This window comes from Astyanax mexicanus, chromosome 1 (assembly GCF_023375975.1).
Source record: "Astyanax mexicanus isolate ESR-SI-001 chromosome 1, AstMex3_surface, whole genome shotgun sequence".
Taxonomy (NCBI): Eukaryota; Metazoa; Chordata; class Actinopteri; order Characiformes; family Acestrorhamphidae; genus Astyanax; species Astyanax mexicanus.
Genome location: NC_064408.1, coordinates 29,462,197 through 29,479,740, shown reverse-complemented (window position 1 = coordinate 29,479,740; position 17,544 = coordinate 29,462,197). Strand labels below are relative to the sequence as shown.

At 36.3% G+C, this 17,544-nt stretch overlaps 1 protein-coding gene across 2 annotated transcripts in view; it reads right to left on the bottom strand.

Moving 5' to 3' along the window:
* Positions 1–17,544, bottom strand: part of castor2 (cytosolic arginine sensor for mTORC1 subunit 2) — a 34,710-nt gene that overhangs the window by 14,362 nt on the left and 2,804 nt on the right. For both annotated transcript variants that reach the window (XM_022680597.2, XM_022680601.2), the window contains exons 2-3: positions 4,137–4,207; positions 3,093–3,286 (exon numbers count right to left, since the gene is read on the bottom strand). In XM_022680597.2, coding sequence (XP_022536318.2) covers positions 3,093–3,286; positions 4,137–4,207 — 265 coding nt within the window. The remainder of the gene's footprint in view (positions 1–3,092; positions 3,287–4,136; positions 4,208–17,544) is intronic.

The following is a 17,544-nucleotide window of genomic DNA, read 5'->3' as shown; positions in this document are numbered from 1 at the left end:
GCTTAAAATGTTTAATTATTCGTGCTCGATGATTGCCCGGAAATTTACCTATGCTATGAATTGTAAACAGTGGCTTTAAGTTCTAAATGCCTCGTTTAAATGTCAGGGCTCTCTGGATTCTACCAAAGAGGTGTGGAACTACTTTACACCTGGATTACGGTGGAAAAAGCGATTTATCTGCAGGGGAAAAATATGCCCTGTCTCACTCATTTTAAAAGCCTGTTTGGGCAAAGTGCACAAAATACTGCATCTCAGAAAGCTGCAGGAGAACGGAGCAGGGCTATTAAAAAAAGTACTTTTATCACATTTTAAAACACCCAAAGTCCATTTCACAATGGAGTTCTCCTTTAAGCAGCAGCACTATAGTGTTGATTTGCATCTATAATTCTACACCATAGACTAACACAGCTAACATTTAACATTCTGATTTTGTGCAAGCTGGAGATCTCTCTTATTACATACTTTACTCATTACCACATTCCACATTTGATAACTGTCAAATATATTTCTGCCATGTCACTATTAACATGTATACAAACATATCGGCGTGCACACACACAGCTAAGTATATATACATTATACTGCTTACTGTCCTTATTGTTATTACCATTATCGGTTAAACTTTGTTTGATAATAAAAATTAAGTAAATGCCATATGCCAAATGTCCATATATTGCACTTGTAATTGATCTTGCATGATGCAAAAAGACAGCACTGAATAAATTGATGATTATTACAAACGTATTAATAAATAGAACCTGATGGTCAGAGCTATGGCCTGGCTGGAGCAGCTGGCTGGTGAAACAGCGGTCCTGTGCAACACGAATTCCAGCAAGGGGCCGCACTGATCCTCTTTACATAACCACCTCCAGATTACCATCAGCTTCGCTTTTTTATTTTCATAAACAGGGCTTGGAGACAGTGCCGGGCAGAGAGAGAGAAAGAGAGACTCTAGCTGATAAAAGTGAGTGTTTGTGTAAGTGTGTGTGTGTGTGTGTGTGTGTGTGTATGTGTGTGTGGGAAAGGGAGATTCAAACTCTGAACACTGAACAATGGTGCTGAGATGAGTTCAGGCCTCAGTGCATTCTTATTTTTAAATGACTCCCCTTGCTCAAATTTGTTTCTTCCAAAAACACAACAAATCAGACCCAAGACTGAGTGCAGCGCCATTTATGTTTCCACATAACACACTTATATTACTGATTTCAAATGCAGGCTGTGAATCGACTGCAACCGTTCTAATGAAACCCCGAGAGACAGATAAAAACAACTAGAGCAGCAGGCGCACTCATAGTATTGATAAAACAGAACAATTTCATTCCCCAGTCAAAAAGCCAAGCCTCATCATTAAGCACTTCTTGCATTAACTAGATGTCTGGCTCTTACAGTCTGCTATTATTCTGCAGCGAGTGAAATTATATATGCAGAGGAACTGCTTATACTGCTAACCACACTTGTAAACTGAAGTGCGTAAATAACTGGATGGTGACATTTTGGTTTTGGCTTGATGCACCAGTACATCTCCAGCACATCATTGTACATATGAAACTTTGTTAACCCCTTAACATGCCTTGTCCCATATACAGGCTACAGGTGTAGGTGATAAAAAAACCCTTCTTTTCCCAGTAAATTAAGTTATTTACATTCTGAACATTTAAGGGCTTTGAAATTTCCTACAGGACACTTGGAGAAACTATATTATGCTTTTCAGTTATGTTCCTTATTAAACATGAAAGCTTTTTTATGAAATGCTTAAATAGAAAACCTCAAGATTTAGTGGTGTATTGTCAGGTAGACAATTGACAAAAATACTGGCCTGGTAATTACTTTTTGTTTTTGACATTTTGGGGGCAGATTATATTCACAATCACACCCTGTTGACATTTGGTCACTTTAGGTGACTAGAATCTAGATTGTATTCTGATAAGATTTGAACCTGCATTTACACCTGGTAATAAGACTGAAATTTGATTGCTGTGAGTCTGTACTCACTCATTGTGCTACAATTATTACCGGTATTTCAGTTGCTGGAGCAAATGAACATGAAAATACTGGTACTAGACATATAAAGCCTCCCAGCACTGAGCTGAGGAGCAGTGGAACTGTGTTCTCTTGAATGATGTTGGAGATGAGGTGGGGTGATTATCAAACATCCTGACCTCACTAACACTTCTGCTGAATGCAATCAAATCATCACAAGGCTTTAAAATCAAATAGAAAATTTATGTTTTTTAAACACCCTTGATTCCAGAGGAAACAATGAATGAGGAGGTGTCCCTTTCTTTTGTCTATTCTGTGTATAGCAAGAACTGTAATATAAAAATGTACAGTTTATGTAACACTAATCTTGATTTCATCCTTGCGTGTCAGTCCTGGTTTAAGAGGATGGGTTATAGTACTTGTGACTGGTCTCAAGACCAGAAGAGTCCAGAACATCTTTGTGAGGTAATGTTAACTACTGCTTTTAAATAACAGTCACAATAATGCCAATAGGCACCATGTTCCAGACACAACATAACATAGCATGTATAGAACAAAGCGGGGCAATATTATATATTGTTCTATGACAAGCATTTCAATTAACATAATGTTTCTATAATATTTTTGATTGGTTTATACTTGCTACAAGTTTTTAAAGCTCAGTGTGTTGAGATTAAAAAGGACCAGGCTAATAAGTGTTAAAGGGAACCCAACAAACTGAGTAATCTATTTAATCTAAAACTATTAAAATTTGCATTTTTCAAAAGGGCATCAGCTTTTTAACTAATTGTTTATAATATTGTATGTAAATCAGTGAACATTTTTGGTCTGTGTTGCACAACCTTTTAGTGGATATAAATAATTTGGGATGAAATATGATATGGAAATTGTTTTGGTAGTAGAAGACAATTGTTAAATAATCATCTCATTTAACATGACTAACACGCTTGGTGATGCTGAAATTGTGATTTTCAGTTAACACAATTGTCACAATTTTACAGCCTTTTAGCTTCACAAAAAATATTTTTTTTCTGTAATGTTTAATAGCACAGATATTAGTACCACCAAACAGTTGCCTTATTGGTATATACATAAAAAAAACTGTGACTCACCAGTATAAAGTCAGTTTGATAAGTTGATAGCATGAATACAGAGATGTTGTGGTCAGCCAGTGGGGCGATGACTGATTTGGCGATTTTGGTCACCCCTATTGGCTGAGAGCTGGTGGCACTCCCGCCTCCCGACACAACGTTCAGCGCCAACCACGTCGCATCCGCCACACTAAGATACTCTGACTGGGGCAGTTCTGAAAATAGAAACAGAGAAAGAAAAAAAGAAAGACAGACAGACAGACAGACAGACAGACAGACAGAGGGAGTGCATGTGGGATCATTAATTAATTCCTAAAAGAGTGCTTTTATATTAAAGTTTATATAATTCAAGCATTCCACTCCCATAATTGTCAACCCCTAATCTACTCCTGCCACACAACACGAGGTGGATGGGTGCGGAACCCTCACTCTTCAGAAAGAAGAGAGCCCTTCATCCAGACTGCCTCTTCCCAAAATGACCTTTAGATTGCTGATGAAAGTCTGATATGCTGATAGGCTGAAGGGTCCGCTGAACAAGCCGTGATTAATCTCTCAGAGGTCAACAGGTGCACGTCTAAACGCCTAGCTTCGTACATGTACTGCATGCACAGTGGTCTCTCTACTCATCTTCACACCAGCTAACAGTCTACATCACTCTCTGGCACGTAATTCCTTCAAACACTGAACATAGATTTCTTCTTCCTCTGAAAATATTGGGGAAAAAATGTGGAAAGAAAAATAAATAAATGACACAAACAGGAAACAACTTTTGGGCAAACAGAATACCTGCACCTGTCTCGCAACCCAGAGCTTCTGGTATCCATGGCAACCGGAGAGGGTCACCTTGGCAACCCGCGCGTAATGACACAAATTCACTCAGTCAACCACAAAACCAAACCCGCCGACAGCTTGGCCTCTGTTAACCCGTAATGGAAACGGATGGTGGAGACGGCTGACGGAGCAATATGTGGTCAAACATTGCCAGTGAGTCCAGATTCGAGGGAGAAACGGCTGAGCCATCTTTTTCTTCAAATAAATAAATAAATAAATAAATCCTGGATGTACCTTTAAAGCCATCTTCGTCCACAATGATGGTGTAGTCCTCGGGCGTTTCGGTCAAACTGAAGAATTTGCATCTGAAAGAGAGAGAGGGAGGGGAGAAAAGAGAGTGTAGGTAAAGATTTAGGCTTGAAACATTTTTATGCCTTTATATAATTTTATATATCTCTCTTTCACACACACACACACACACACACACACAGTTTTGAGTGCATAAAAAGTAAACTTTTCTTTTACTCAGATTTTATAAATATGACAGTGTCCTAAAATGTGAATAAATAATATAGTGCATAGCTAACAGTATTCAAATATATTGTGGAATATTAAATTGAAACCCCTGTGATAAATAATGCATCCAATAAACTCATGTGCATGCACACAAACAGTGTCCGGTTTAGAATTTATTGTCATCATGACAGGTCACATCCCATTCTGTCAAAGTACTTATCTGAGCATATATCATGGCTATTGCCAGCATGTCTACACCACTGGAAAGTGTATTGTGTTAAAAGCTAGTCAATGCATTTAGAATTTAGAATTTAACTGATTAGTGTTTGGGGTTAAAAAAGGACCCCTTGTCGACTTTCAGTACAAACGTCTGATCGCTGATACTGGTAAAGTTTGGGGTTGAATGTCACGTTAACTTTTTTGGCAAACCTGATCAAGCATCTTTGTGCAGGGCTTCTGTAATATAAAGCATTGTCTTTATAGTTGTACTTTTTTACTTTTTAGAATGCTTGTGATGTATTCTCAGTTACTGGTATTAAAAAGGTCTGTTATTTAATCAGCTTCCCACATGACACATGCTTTGAACCCAGTGTAGTCTAAACAATGGTTGATACTAAACAGTGGCATACATTATTGCCTTAAAAAAAAATCAGTTTATCAACAATGTCAGTTCTCATCAATATACATAGCTCTGTAAAAAAAATAGGAGACCACTTAAAATGTGTTTCTTTTAATTTACCAAATTGAAAACCTCTGAAATATAATTAAGAGGAATATTGATGATCACAAGCCATCAAACCAAGATGAACTGCTTGAATATCTGCACCAGGAGTGACATAAAGGTATCCAAAAGCAGTGTGTAAGACTGGTAGAGGAGAAAATGCCAAGATGCATGAAAACTGTGATTAAAAAACAGGGTTATTCTATTAAATATTGATTTCTTTATAAGTATAAACTTGTTTTCTATGCATTATTTGAGGTCTGAAAGCTCTGCATCTTTTTTGTTATTTCAGCCATTTCTCATTTTCTGCAAATAAATGTCCCAATGACAATATTTTTATATGGAATTTGGGAGAAATGTTATCTCTAGTTTATAGAATAAAACAACAATGTTCATTTTACTCAAACATTTACCTATAAATAGCTAAATCTATTTTTCCCCAGAGCTGTATATATTGCACTATTAAAAAATAAAACTCTGTAACTTAAAATAAAAAAAATAAAAAGTAAGCAATAACAGGTTTTACATTGCACAGGACTGCATATTCTGACTTATGACTAATCCTCATGTGCATGTTGTGATAAAGATCCAGAAACGAAATATACTGCGCAGCTCTAATGTGAAGGAGAAACAAGTTGAACAGAGACACTTATCTGAGAACCATCACTTAACATATGAATGCCAGCAGTGATCAAAAAACACATACAAAGATGCTGCTGTAAAAATTACTTTATAAACTCACTAGCACTGTGCATTGGCAGGAACAATGTCATAAACATTAAGTGCAAAAGCAAAAAAAAATATATATATATATTGTGGTAGGCCCCTGGGGTTAGGGGCGTGACCACTGTGACCCGGAAGGAGGAAGCACACAGAGATACACAGACACGGGGATTAAATTAACTCAAAACGTACCTTTATTTTCGAAAATGCCCTCCACCACACCCAAAAACAAACTTAAATAAACATAACTCGGCCCAATGGGGCTCTAGAGTCTGTATAAATCACTTAGTGGTCGTTTAAAGGTCCGTGCGGCCTCAGCTCACTCCTCCCAAGTCCAAGTCTCTCCCGAGTGTGAGCTGAGTTTTTATGCCTGTCCCAGCTGGCGGCTTAATCAGTCCTGAATGCACACCGGCTGGGACAGACATGGCTGTGAGTTCCGGCGTGGGGCGGTTCCCCCGCCTCCTCACGCCACAATATATATATATATATATATATATTAAAAAAAAAAAAAAAGGAAAGAAAAACCTCAGAAACTCGATCATGAGTTCTATGAATACACAGCTTTACACAAGCTATTACATACAGTACATGTTCTAGATATTGCAACACTGATCTGTATTTGAATACATGAGCCGCAGGAGCTGGCCTATGCAAACAGGCCCTGGTGTGCGCGCGGCCGGTGAGATGCGAGGCACCTTTTTATGTGTCTCATAAAACCCGACCCGTGATGCTGGGCAAGGGGAGCTCTTATTTATGGTCTTGCTCGCGGACCCCCTGTATTATTTTCCCTCCGAGGGGGATACCAGGAAGGTTTGTTGATTCTGGAGAGCAGAGCCTTATCGGAGGCTGCCAAAAGAGGGAAGACGGATTTCTGAAGGTTTTTATTAGCTGTGGGGAAGCACTCGAGCCGTGGGCCTTTCGCCATGCCCTCAAGGTGACACGCTGTGCTGATGAGGAAAGGCATTTGTGGCCCAGTTGTGAAAAATCTAACCAAAGGAAGGGCATGTACAGTGAAGGAGTGTCAAAATGAAGCATTTGTCCAATCTACTGATTAATCATGTAAACAAAAGCTTTTAAAAATAGGTGAACAACAGTCTCAGCCTTAGATGCTTTCCTCACAGAGGCATACAGCATCCAACACTTATTGCATGTTAAACTAGCTACAAGGATTACACAGACTTGTGTGGAGGGTTCTAATTTGTTTGATAAGAAACACTGCTTAGAAAAATATGATGAAACTTCGAAGAAAGATATAAAATAGCTGCTAGACTCAAATGTGTGGATTTATATCTTTACATCCTTGATATATGTTAATTATGGTATAGCCAAGAGAGTTTCCAGCTTCTATAATCTCTATTATCAAAAGTCTCCATTACCTATATGTGGGGCTAGGCAATATGAATAAAAAGCTTTAGAAAAATGGTGATTAAAAAAAACAATACAAAACGATACAATGAAAACCTTAAGAAAGTATCAGGTTAAAATATCAATATGTTTTTTTCTAACACCATGAACACAGCATGCTGGATATATAAATAGAACATACTTAACTGTAAATCTATTTAATAAAGATATTTTACAATAAACATAAAGAAGTCACACACTTTGTGGTATTTTATAGACTCAGCTATTTTACAAAACACTGTACTCTGTTACCAAAAGTTGAACTAAATTGCACACATATATACTATATGGTAATTTTTTTATATCTTGTATTAAATATATTCAGCTCAGATAAGAGCTGAGATAAGAAAAATATAAAAAAAAGATACTTAAAAAGGATTATTTTCTTTAATGTTGCCAAATTGAAAACCTCTGGAATATAATCAAGAGGAAGATGGATGATCAAAAGCCATCAAACCAAATTAAACTGCTTGAATTTTTGCACCCGGAGTGGCTTAAACTTATCCAAAAGCAGTGTGTAAGACTGGTGGAGGAGTACATGTTAAGATGCATAAAAACTGTGATTAAAACAAATACTAATTTCTGAACTCTTGACAATATTTTATTTTGAATTTGGGAGAAATGTTTTCCGTAGTTTATAGAATAAATTAACAATGCTACACCTATAAATAGCAAAATCATAGAAACTGTTTCAGAAACTGAAGAGGTCTCATAATTTTTTTCCAGAGCTGTAGCTATTTATGATATACTGCCCAATCACAAAATCAACAGTGTCTCATTGTTTTTTATTTCATGTCAATAAAATGGCCCTTTCCTCTCAATGCTGGCACATCTTGACTGCCTTGACATTATGTGAACTAGAACAAAACAAATTACAAAAAAATTAAGCTGAACTATAATTTTTGATGCAGCATTTATATTAGTCTGGTCAAATCCACTTAAGAAATCCAACAGAGTGAGTTGAATTATCATAATCAGATTTCTCAGCACATGCATTCAGTTACTCTGATCTGTTTCGGTTGCATGCATGCTGTAGATAGAAGATAGAACAGAAACTCATCCACCTCTTAGCAATGATACAGAGAATGCTGTAAGAAGGGCAGTGTTGTGCTGCCCCTCCTATTAGAAAACAAGGGAGAAAAAAAAGATTCATATTTGCAAGTAATGTGGGTCTATGTTTAAAACAAGCTGCAGCAGGAAGCTTGAAGTTTTCATCACATGATCTGAGATTATTAGCTGGTTGCAAAGTAGAAAACAGATTATTTGCCTGATTCATTTACCGGTAATCTTGGAGTTTTTCCATTATCTGATTAAGCAGGTGTATGTGAATGCGCAGACTGGATTACTGACAAAATCTGATTATCTGCTGTTATTGGATTATTATGTGCATGTAAATACATTCTATTACAATAAAAGGTAAAATCTGATTTGAGTCACTTCAGCCTTGTAATTTGTAAACACAGCCTCAGATTAAACTATAAATTAGTAGTACTCTAACTAAATTCAGAAAGAGCGTAAACAGGGGCATCTTTCTGGATTTCACACAGCACCTTCAAAATATATCTGCAGTTACTGACAAGCTTCCCTCAAACTGCAAACAGGCTTCCAGAGAAACAGAGATGTCCTTAAACTTATTCTGAGAGGTCATGTTGCTTTGTGTGGGGTGTGGAATTCGAAAGCGAGCAAAACAGCAAAGCATCAAACCTGATGAAACGGTGGATTTTTTTTGCTCCCTTAAACCAGAAGACAAAAACAAAGCTTCTCTTTTCTGAATTTTCAACAAGCTGTGACTCACTCACCCTACACGCTTCACTCAGATGTGCTCATCATCTCTCTTCTGTGCTCTCAAGGGCACAAAGAAATACATAAACAACAGATTTTATTTTCTAATACCAGATACAAAAAACAACAACAACTATTCTTTCCATGCACTAATTATTGGCCAAAATAAATTCCAATAGATGGAGCCAAATCAAAAACATAATTAGGCATTTCTTTCGCTCCCCCACAAATCCAATTACTGAGTTGGTAACATAGGATAAAACAAAACAGCTAAAATTATTAGCTGACGCATGATTTTAATAAGGTTATTTAAAGCTCTGACTCCAGTGCTTGTTTTGAGAAAAAGCATGATTTTACTTATTTTTGTGGCCTGCGTTTGAACCTGATATGCAGAGAGTCAATCTGATGCAATTCAATCAAAGAATCATTACAAGGATGGATTACAGTTTGGGTATATACAGCTCTGGAAAAAAAATAAGAGACATAATACAAATACAAATGATGAGTTTCTTTGATTTTACCAAATTGAAAACCTCTGGAATATAATCAAGAGGAAGATGGATGATCACAAGCCATCAAACCAAGTTGAACTGCTTACATTTTTGCACCAGGAGTAGCAGAAAGTCATCCAAAAGCCATTACTCATTTTCTGCAAATAAATGCTCTAAATCACAATATATTTATTAGGAATTTGGGAGAAATTGTGTCTGTAGTTTATAGAATAAAACAAAAATGTCTATTTTATTCAAACATATACCTATAAATAGCAAAATCAGAGAAACTGATTCAGAAACTGAAGTGGTCTCTTAATTTTTTCCAGAGCTTTATATTACTACATATTGTTGCTGTCACACTAAAACCATGTGACCAAAATTCACAGAATAAGAAAAATGTTCTTAATCAATGGAAACATTGTAAATGTAAAAATATGTTTTCAAGTAATTTTGGAGCACTCCTTTTCGTCCGTATATCGTAAGAAACTCCTGAAGACAGAGCTCTTCAAAGAGCACTTACTCTCTTAACACCTCTAACACACTAACTACTTCTAACCTCATTTCCTTCTTCCCCTCCTTCACTTCTCTATCCCTTTATTTTCCCTTCGACCTCCTTTAAGCCCTATCTAAAAAATGGTTTATCTTAACTTCTATTACTTTTGTACTTGACTATTGTAAGTCGCTTTGGACAAAAGCGTCTGCCAAATGTAATGTAATGTAAAAAAGCAACTGCTGGAATTACATTATGTCAAAAAGTAAAACATGGGAAAAAATTTAGATTCAAGGTTTTTGCAGGAAAGTGACGACATCATCTGTAAAGACTCTGAACAGATTCTCCTTTACTGTTCTGATCTCATAATCCTACCTTCTACATAGATAAAAAAAATAGCTGAGAGAAGTTAGGTAGGTAGGTTTTTGAATCAGATATGGAGGCTGGCTCTAACTGATAAAAACTGAGATAAAAAATGATACTTCAGGTAGATGACACAAATCATTGTGTATCCAATAAATGACATGCCAACATTTTGGCATGGAGAAATAGTTTTTTCTTGGTTTCTGACATCGATAACATGAGCTACCATCAACCTAAAGCTACAATACAGCAAACAAACATTCTGGAACATTAGGAAGACTAATTTATCCACATAATATGGCTACTGTTCTAACTATATGGCTAACTATAGTTACTGTTCCTTGGCAACACATTCACATTAAGGCACTTACATATAGTTAATATACTGTACATTGCAGCTATATGTGGGAAATACATTGTAATTACAGTTAAATATATGTATTTGAAGCCATTTTAAAGAAATTAAGTTTAAAGAAATTTAAAAAATTAAACAAGAACTTTATTTACCACCTCAACATAACAATCAGCATACATAATCCAGTTCAGTTTGCTAAGTCAGAGAAATACTATAGTATTAAAATAAAGGTTAATTGTTGGTGTTACAAATAAATACTGATAATATATTTTATACTATACTATTATATATTTTTAAGTTTTATTATACAGAACATTATTACTTTGAAACATATCAAGATAAGATATTTTTTTTATTCAGATCACCCAGCCAGATTCATAGTACACTTTTCTTTTTTACCACGTAGAAACAGAACATTAGCCTGTATGTTTAATCCAACTGGAATACTTTTATTTTTAAAAAAGCACTCTCACACATCCCTAGATTAGAGGGCAGTACTCTTTCGTTCATGTGCTGTTCTCTTTTCTTCCACTTTGCACCTCCTCCCCAGTGACACAGCTGAATTTCCCTTTTGACTACGCCAACTAAACAGTGAGGCAGCAGAACGTGCAAGAGCTGTCAACAGCATTCTCAACAGTAAGCAACTTTCGCCACACCTCCTCTCACACTTTGGGGTGACGCTGTTTGCATTCTACACCTCTGTGAGACACTTGGCGGCTTAGTCGGAAAAAAAGCTTTAAAGAAAGAACTGAAGCAAACAAATACATCTGATTGCTTTAGAAATGTTACGTTCACTCAATATTATATTTAATAATTCATTTATTAGAAGTAGGAAATTGACATTTCACCATATTCATTTATTTAAATATTTTGTGTACTATTTCAAGCATTAAAAGAACGAGGGGGTGTGAAATGATCACAAATTTACTAGAATACTGTAGTCATGTCTTGTCTTGATTTTATCTTATTTCCTGATGCTTCTCAGATGAGAAGGCTGAGCGATATGACAAAAAAAAAAAAACATACCGTCATATTCTTACGAGAAATGACGATATGATTTGATGACCATAACAAACTATAACTTTAAAGAATCAGTATATTATTTGATGTATCTTAATAATCTTTTAATAATAGTCAGTTGACAGTTGCACAGTTGCACTCTTGGCGGCACGTCACAGAGTCAGCAAACTGCACTGAATTATGTTTTCTGAGCTAAAAAAAATAAATAAATAAAGTCATAATGTTGCTCCTTCAATCATGACGTTTCTATGGCACAATCTGGACCTTTGAGTATTATTTTGTAATTGTCACACAGATGCTAACCTGTGAAGCAGTGGCGATATAACAATATTTGTAGTATTTTATATCTTGTATAAAAATTATTTAAAACAACAACAAACTTATTTATTGTAATTTATGTGAAAGTTGTGCAAAAACAAAACTAAATGTATGACAGGCCCACTTTTTATTCAAACGTAATCTTGCTGATCATGCTGATTTTTAGGATCATTTTTAATACCTGATAATATTTCCCAAATGTGCATGTACATGCACTGTCATATTACCACATACAGTAACAGTCAAATCTTTGGGTATGCCTTAAATTCAGTATTTTTTTTTATTATTTAATTTTTTGTTGCATTGTACATTATTACTAAAGTCATCCAAACTATACAGAAAAAAATACGGAATTATTTAGTAAAGTATTTTTTTTTTTAACAAACCAGAATATGTTTTAAATGGCTTTCAGTTGATGGCTGTACTAAACTTGTCAGGAGTTAATTAGTTGAATTTCTTGCCTTTTAATGTGTTTGAGAGCATCAGTTGTAAAGTCTATTTGAGTAATCCATATTATGACAAGAACTACTCAACCAAGTAAAAAAAAAAAAAAAGAAAATAGCTACTTTACGAATTGAAGGTTAGTCAATCTGAACAATTTTAGTAAATTTAAAAGGATCCTCAACCAACAAACTTGATTAAACTTGTCCTCATCAGGATTGCCCTAAGAGAGGAAGATCAAGAGCCACCTCTGTTGCATAGAATCAGTTCATCGGGGATACCATCCTTAGAAATCGCAAGTTAACCCAGATAAGAGTTTACCTAAATGCTTCACGGAGTATATAATGGTTTGTTTAACATGTTTATGTTTACTACATGATTCCTTATGTGTCCTTTTATAGTCTAAATGACCTATGAACTTTACAATTCAGGAAAAAAAAACATTGAATGAGAACTTTTGACTGATACTGTATGTAATCACGACTCCATCCAATCGAATCTGTGACATGACTGAAACTGTGCAATGATTAGTTGATATAAATCAATAATGTTGATTATAAAACTTTGTATAAAACATCTGATTAAAAGTATCAAGCCTAAGGTTATATATTTAAGTTTTATTGGTCATTATTTAATTTGCTATGGTAAACAATGTTATGTTAAAGCAGACTGTACAAAAGTATGACATTCATAGATGTGCAGACTTAAGGACTTGAGCAGGTGAGGTAAAATGTGCACTGAAACATTAGCTGTGCTCATAGGAGGCAGTAAGAGGAAGAAATAGTCACTGACTAATCGACTATTCAGAAAAATAATCAAGTTAATCGACTACAAAAATAATCATTAGTTGCAGCCCTAATGAGCAACTCCATCATCTTATGCAACCCTTTATTAATCATAATCGAAGTAAAAATGTTCATTTTTATTTTAAAATCTTATTGCCCAGCACCAGTCTGAGATCTAGTTTTCACACAGAACCCAGCACTGGAAGTCAAAAGGCTGTGAGAGGGGTTCTGTCTTGAACAGATTCCACAGCCTGGGGAGTCAGAGGACCCAGCGCTGAAAACAATAGAAGACCCAGAAGACACAAAGTTCACAGCTAGACTCAAAACCACAAGCTGCAGATGGAATTCGAAAAACAAGCCCCCCTCACCCTCAAAGCTTGTTTTAATAGCCTTTTCCTGTGGCAAAAGAGGAGCTTAACCAAACAAATCAATAGTCTGCTGGTCTGCTTAACAAGAGATCAGAGCTGGGAATGTTATTCCCAATTTCCCTTTTCCCTTAACTGATGTTGTTCCTCTCTACAGTTGGGTAATCACGACTGTCTCACGAAAAAAAAATCCAGATGAACCAACAATAATCCAGTATAGCTCTTTGAAAATATCTGTTTAAATGAGCAAGCAAAAAGAAATGTAACAAAACCATGGGTGCTGTGATATGTAATATTTTTTTATAAAGCAGGATCTGTAAATAAAAATTAAAATAAACAAATAAATTGATTACATTTTAAAATCCTGCATTTTCTGCCAAAACTGACCCGATAATCTGCACTGATATACAATCTTTACAAAAAAATGCACACAATGTGGGGTTCCCAAAATATTTGTAATGCTAAGTACACTAAAATCTCCTACTTTACATGCTTGAAATTATGAGTGCTTCCTGAAAGCCCTCATAACTGTCATAGTACTCAAACTTGTTTGTTTTTTGAAAACAGTATTCTGACCCATTTATAACCCACTAGTTACTTCTTAGAATTAGAATTTCAGAGAAAGTTCTAGCTCAAAAATAAGGCTGCTTCAAAAAACAAACAAAAAAAAAACACCTGGTGTGCTAATTCTGCGCAAAGCAACAGCACCTGAATTAGTAAAAACACAGATTCATTAATTTTTAAATAAATATTCATTAATACTTAAACGTAATTGCATCATATACACTGATTTATGCAGTTAGCACATTTCTAGCATTACACACAGTTTGTCTATATGTTTCAAGGCTTAGTTGTTAGCATTATATCCTCCCACTTTGAAGGTCCTTAATATATTTCTGAGCATGAATGTATTTAGTATAAACTAATTATTTAAATTGATGGAAGTACAGGTCCAACCATCTGCGTCTCGCCGCTATTAGAGGCAGAGTGCTCAGCCCAATTAGTTCACTCTTCTGTCCACCCCTAAACCCATACATCACCCAGTGCCCCTTTCAACCTACTCTACTCTACTTTTTTTTTTTACATTTTTCAAATTTGAGCTGAGGGTGGAGTCAGATAAAATCAGGGGAATTAGTTACCCTTTAATGCTTGAAATTGTGGGAGACTCAGAAGGTTTTTTGGCTCCTAAAGTTACTTATTCTTAAAAGTTGTGTGTAAATCATCAAGATTTCTTATTGCTGGGAAATTTTATGCCGAACAGTTTTTAATCAACGTAAAATACAGAATGAATATAATTAAACCCCATGTAAGAAACAAGATTAACAGAACATTTATTATCTCATCCTCTCATCTTCTCTGGCCAAATGTTAGCTCTCAAAGCCTTGTCTCAACAAGGCAAGCGCACAGCCAGGCAAACAAGTTTACGCAACTTCTGCTTCCACACACCGGCAGATAAAATGAAACACTTTCAGTAATTGGCTTGTCATCACTCACAGCAGATCTTGTTCATAAGGGAGACCAAGACCAGGCAGAGACTGAACTGGATATTGTTTTTGATGCAGAATTGGCCACTGGCGACTACCTTCCATTTAAACAATAACATCTCAGACCTGGCTAAATCTGTGTCCAGAAAAGCAATCCCCACAGAGTGTAAGCCTACATGTATGGTCATTGACTAAAAGCACAGCGTTACTGAAGAGAAGAAGGGGGGTGCAGATTCTTTATCTTTAAAAGCCCCACTGTGAGTTCATTAAGGCCCCAACGCATGGCTCAGTAAACACAGGAGAGGAGATGGCCTGAAGGACCATGCATCTGCAAACACAAAGAGAGGACATTAGAGACACTATGGATGCGGAGTCTCTTCAGAAGAAATGGACGATAAGCAGGGAACTGGGTTCAGATACTCGGGTCCAATCCCATTTCAACCCTTTGCTGTACCACTTACCCCTTCCCCTCTGTTTTGCACATTCAGGAGTAAGGTAAGCTCTAGGTGGATGGAAGTGTGTTAGGGGTATTTGGGCCTTCACCTTAAACAGTGCAACAGACAGCAGAGGGTGCATTATGGAAGACGGAAGATGGAAAAATAAAAGCTAATTTTAGCTCCCAATAAGGGTTAAACTCAAAAACAATGTGTAGGAGAACAAATCAGAAATTGATTGGGCCTCAATTGCATCACAAGGTCAAGGGGTTGGCACTACGGCAAAAACCCCAGGGTCATTTTCATAATATACAATACAATATCATTAGTTTTGCTGGGTTTCTTTAAGACATGACTGAACAAAACACTTATTGCATCAAATCTCCACAGTTCTCCTTGCCCTGACATTTCACAAGCTGGCCACTAAAAATGCAAAGCCTCACATGCCTTGGAGGTTGTTTTGCATTTGCTGGCTTTTTAACAATTCACCATACCTGCTCCATTTTCACACATTCACAAACATTAACAACAAAGCAAGCCTTGTTGTCCCTGCTAAGTGACACTAAGTGACATGGAACCAACAGCATCAAATCAGATTTTGTCAAAATTTGGCCACTGTAACACCAAGTGACAGCTTCTTTCTAAATTACTTCTTACTCGACTAATGGGTAGGATAAAACATTTATTAAGCCCCGTTTTTAAAACACACTACACTGAAAAGATGGATTTTATGCATCAATTGATGCTGTACTGATGAGATAATGTTAGCTTTAAATAGTTTGATTGAATGTCAAAAAAAAAAAAAAAAACTAAGCAAACCAGGAATTGGTCCATCCTAAAAAACAGCACACATTCACAGTGTGGGGTAGCAAACTATTTACATAGTTTGAGCAGAATATTCTTTTTTTAAGATTTTAAGATGCCTGTTTTACATTGAGCATTTAAACTAAAAAAAACTCAATTTAAGGTACATCAGTTATTCTCTATATTTTATTTATTTGCAACATAAATATTGTAATATATAGAAACACATTCAAATCATTGAATTCACAAGTTTCATTAAGCCACATTGCCACAGGTGTACACAATCAAGCACCAAGCCATGCAGCCTGCCGTTATGAACATTACTGAAAGAATTGTTAATTCTAAAGAGTTTTATTTCAGTGTGGCACTGTAAAAGGATGCCAGCAATGCAACAAGTCAGTGGATGAAATTTCTTCTTTTCAATACATTCCACCAACAACTGTGAGTCCAATTATTAAAAAGAGTTGTAAGGAACTATTTAGGAACCACAGCACATGAGCAATGAACTGGCAGACCACATAAAGTTACAGAGCGTGGTTGCCAGGTGCTGCGATACATGGTGCAAAAAAAAGTCACCAACACTCTGCAGACTCATTTAAAGTCACAAACCTCCACTTGCCATAACATCAGCACAAAATCTGTGAACCGAGAACTTTACGGCATTGGTATCCGTGGCTGAGCAGCTGCATGCAAGCCTCACATCACCAAGCACAATGCAGACTGTCGAACAGAGTGGTGTAAAACACCACCACTGGTCTCTGGAGCAGAGGAACCATGTTCTGAGGAGTGACAAATCACATTTCTCTATCTGGCAGTCTGCTAGATGAGAACAGGTTTAGCAAATGCCAGGAAAATGTTACCTATCTGACTACACTTTTCCAACTGTAAAGTTTGGAGGAGGAGGGATAATGCTATGGGGTTGTTTGTCAGAGGTTGGCCTAGGCCTCTTAGTTCCACTGAAGGAATATCTTAATGCTTCAGCATACCAAGACATTTGAACAGTTATATGCTTGCAACTTGTGAAAACAGTTGACTGTTAAGAGGGACTGTGACCCAGTGTAGAAAACAAGGACATGATTGGCTCAGCTTAGTATGGAGGAGACCTGGTCTGCACAGATACTTGATGTTAGTCTCAACCTCAACAAACGAAAAATTGCAATGAACTAGAATAGAGATTACAACATCAGTGTCTGAACTTAGAAA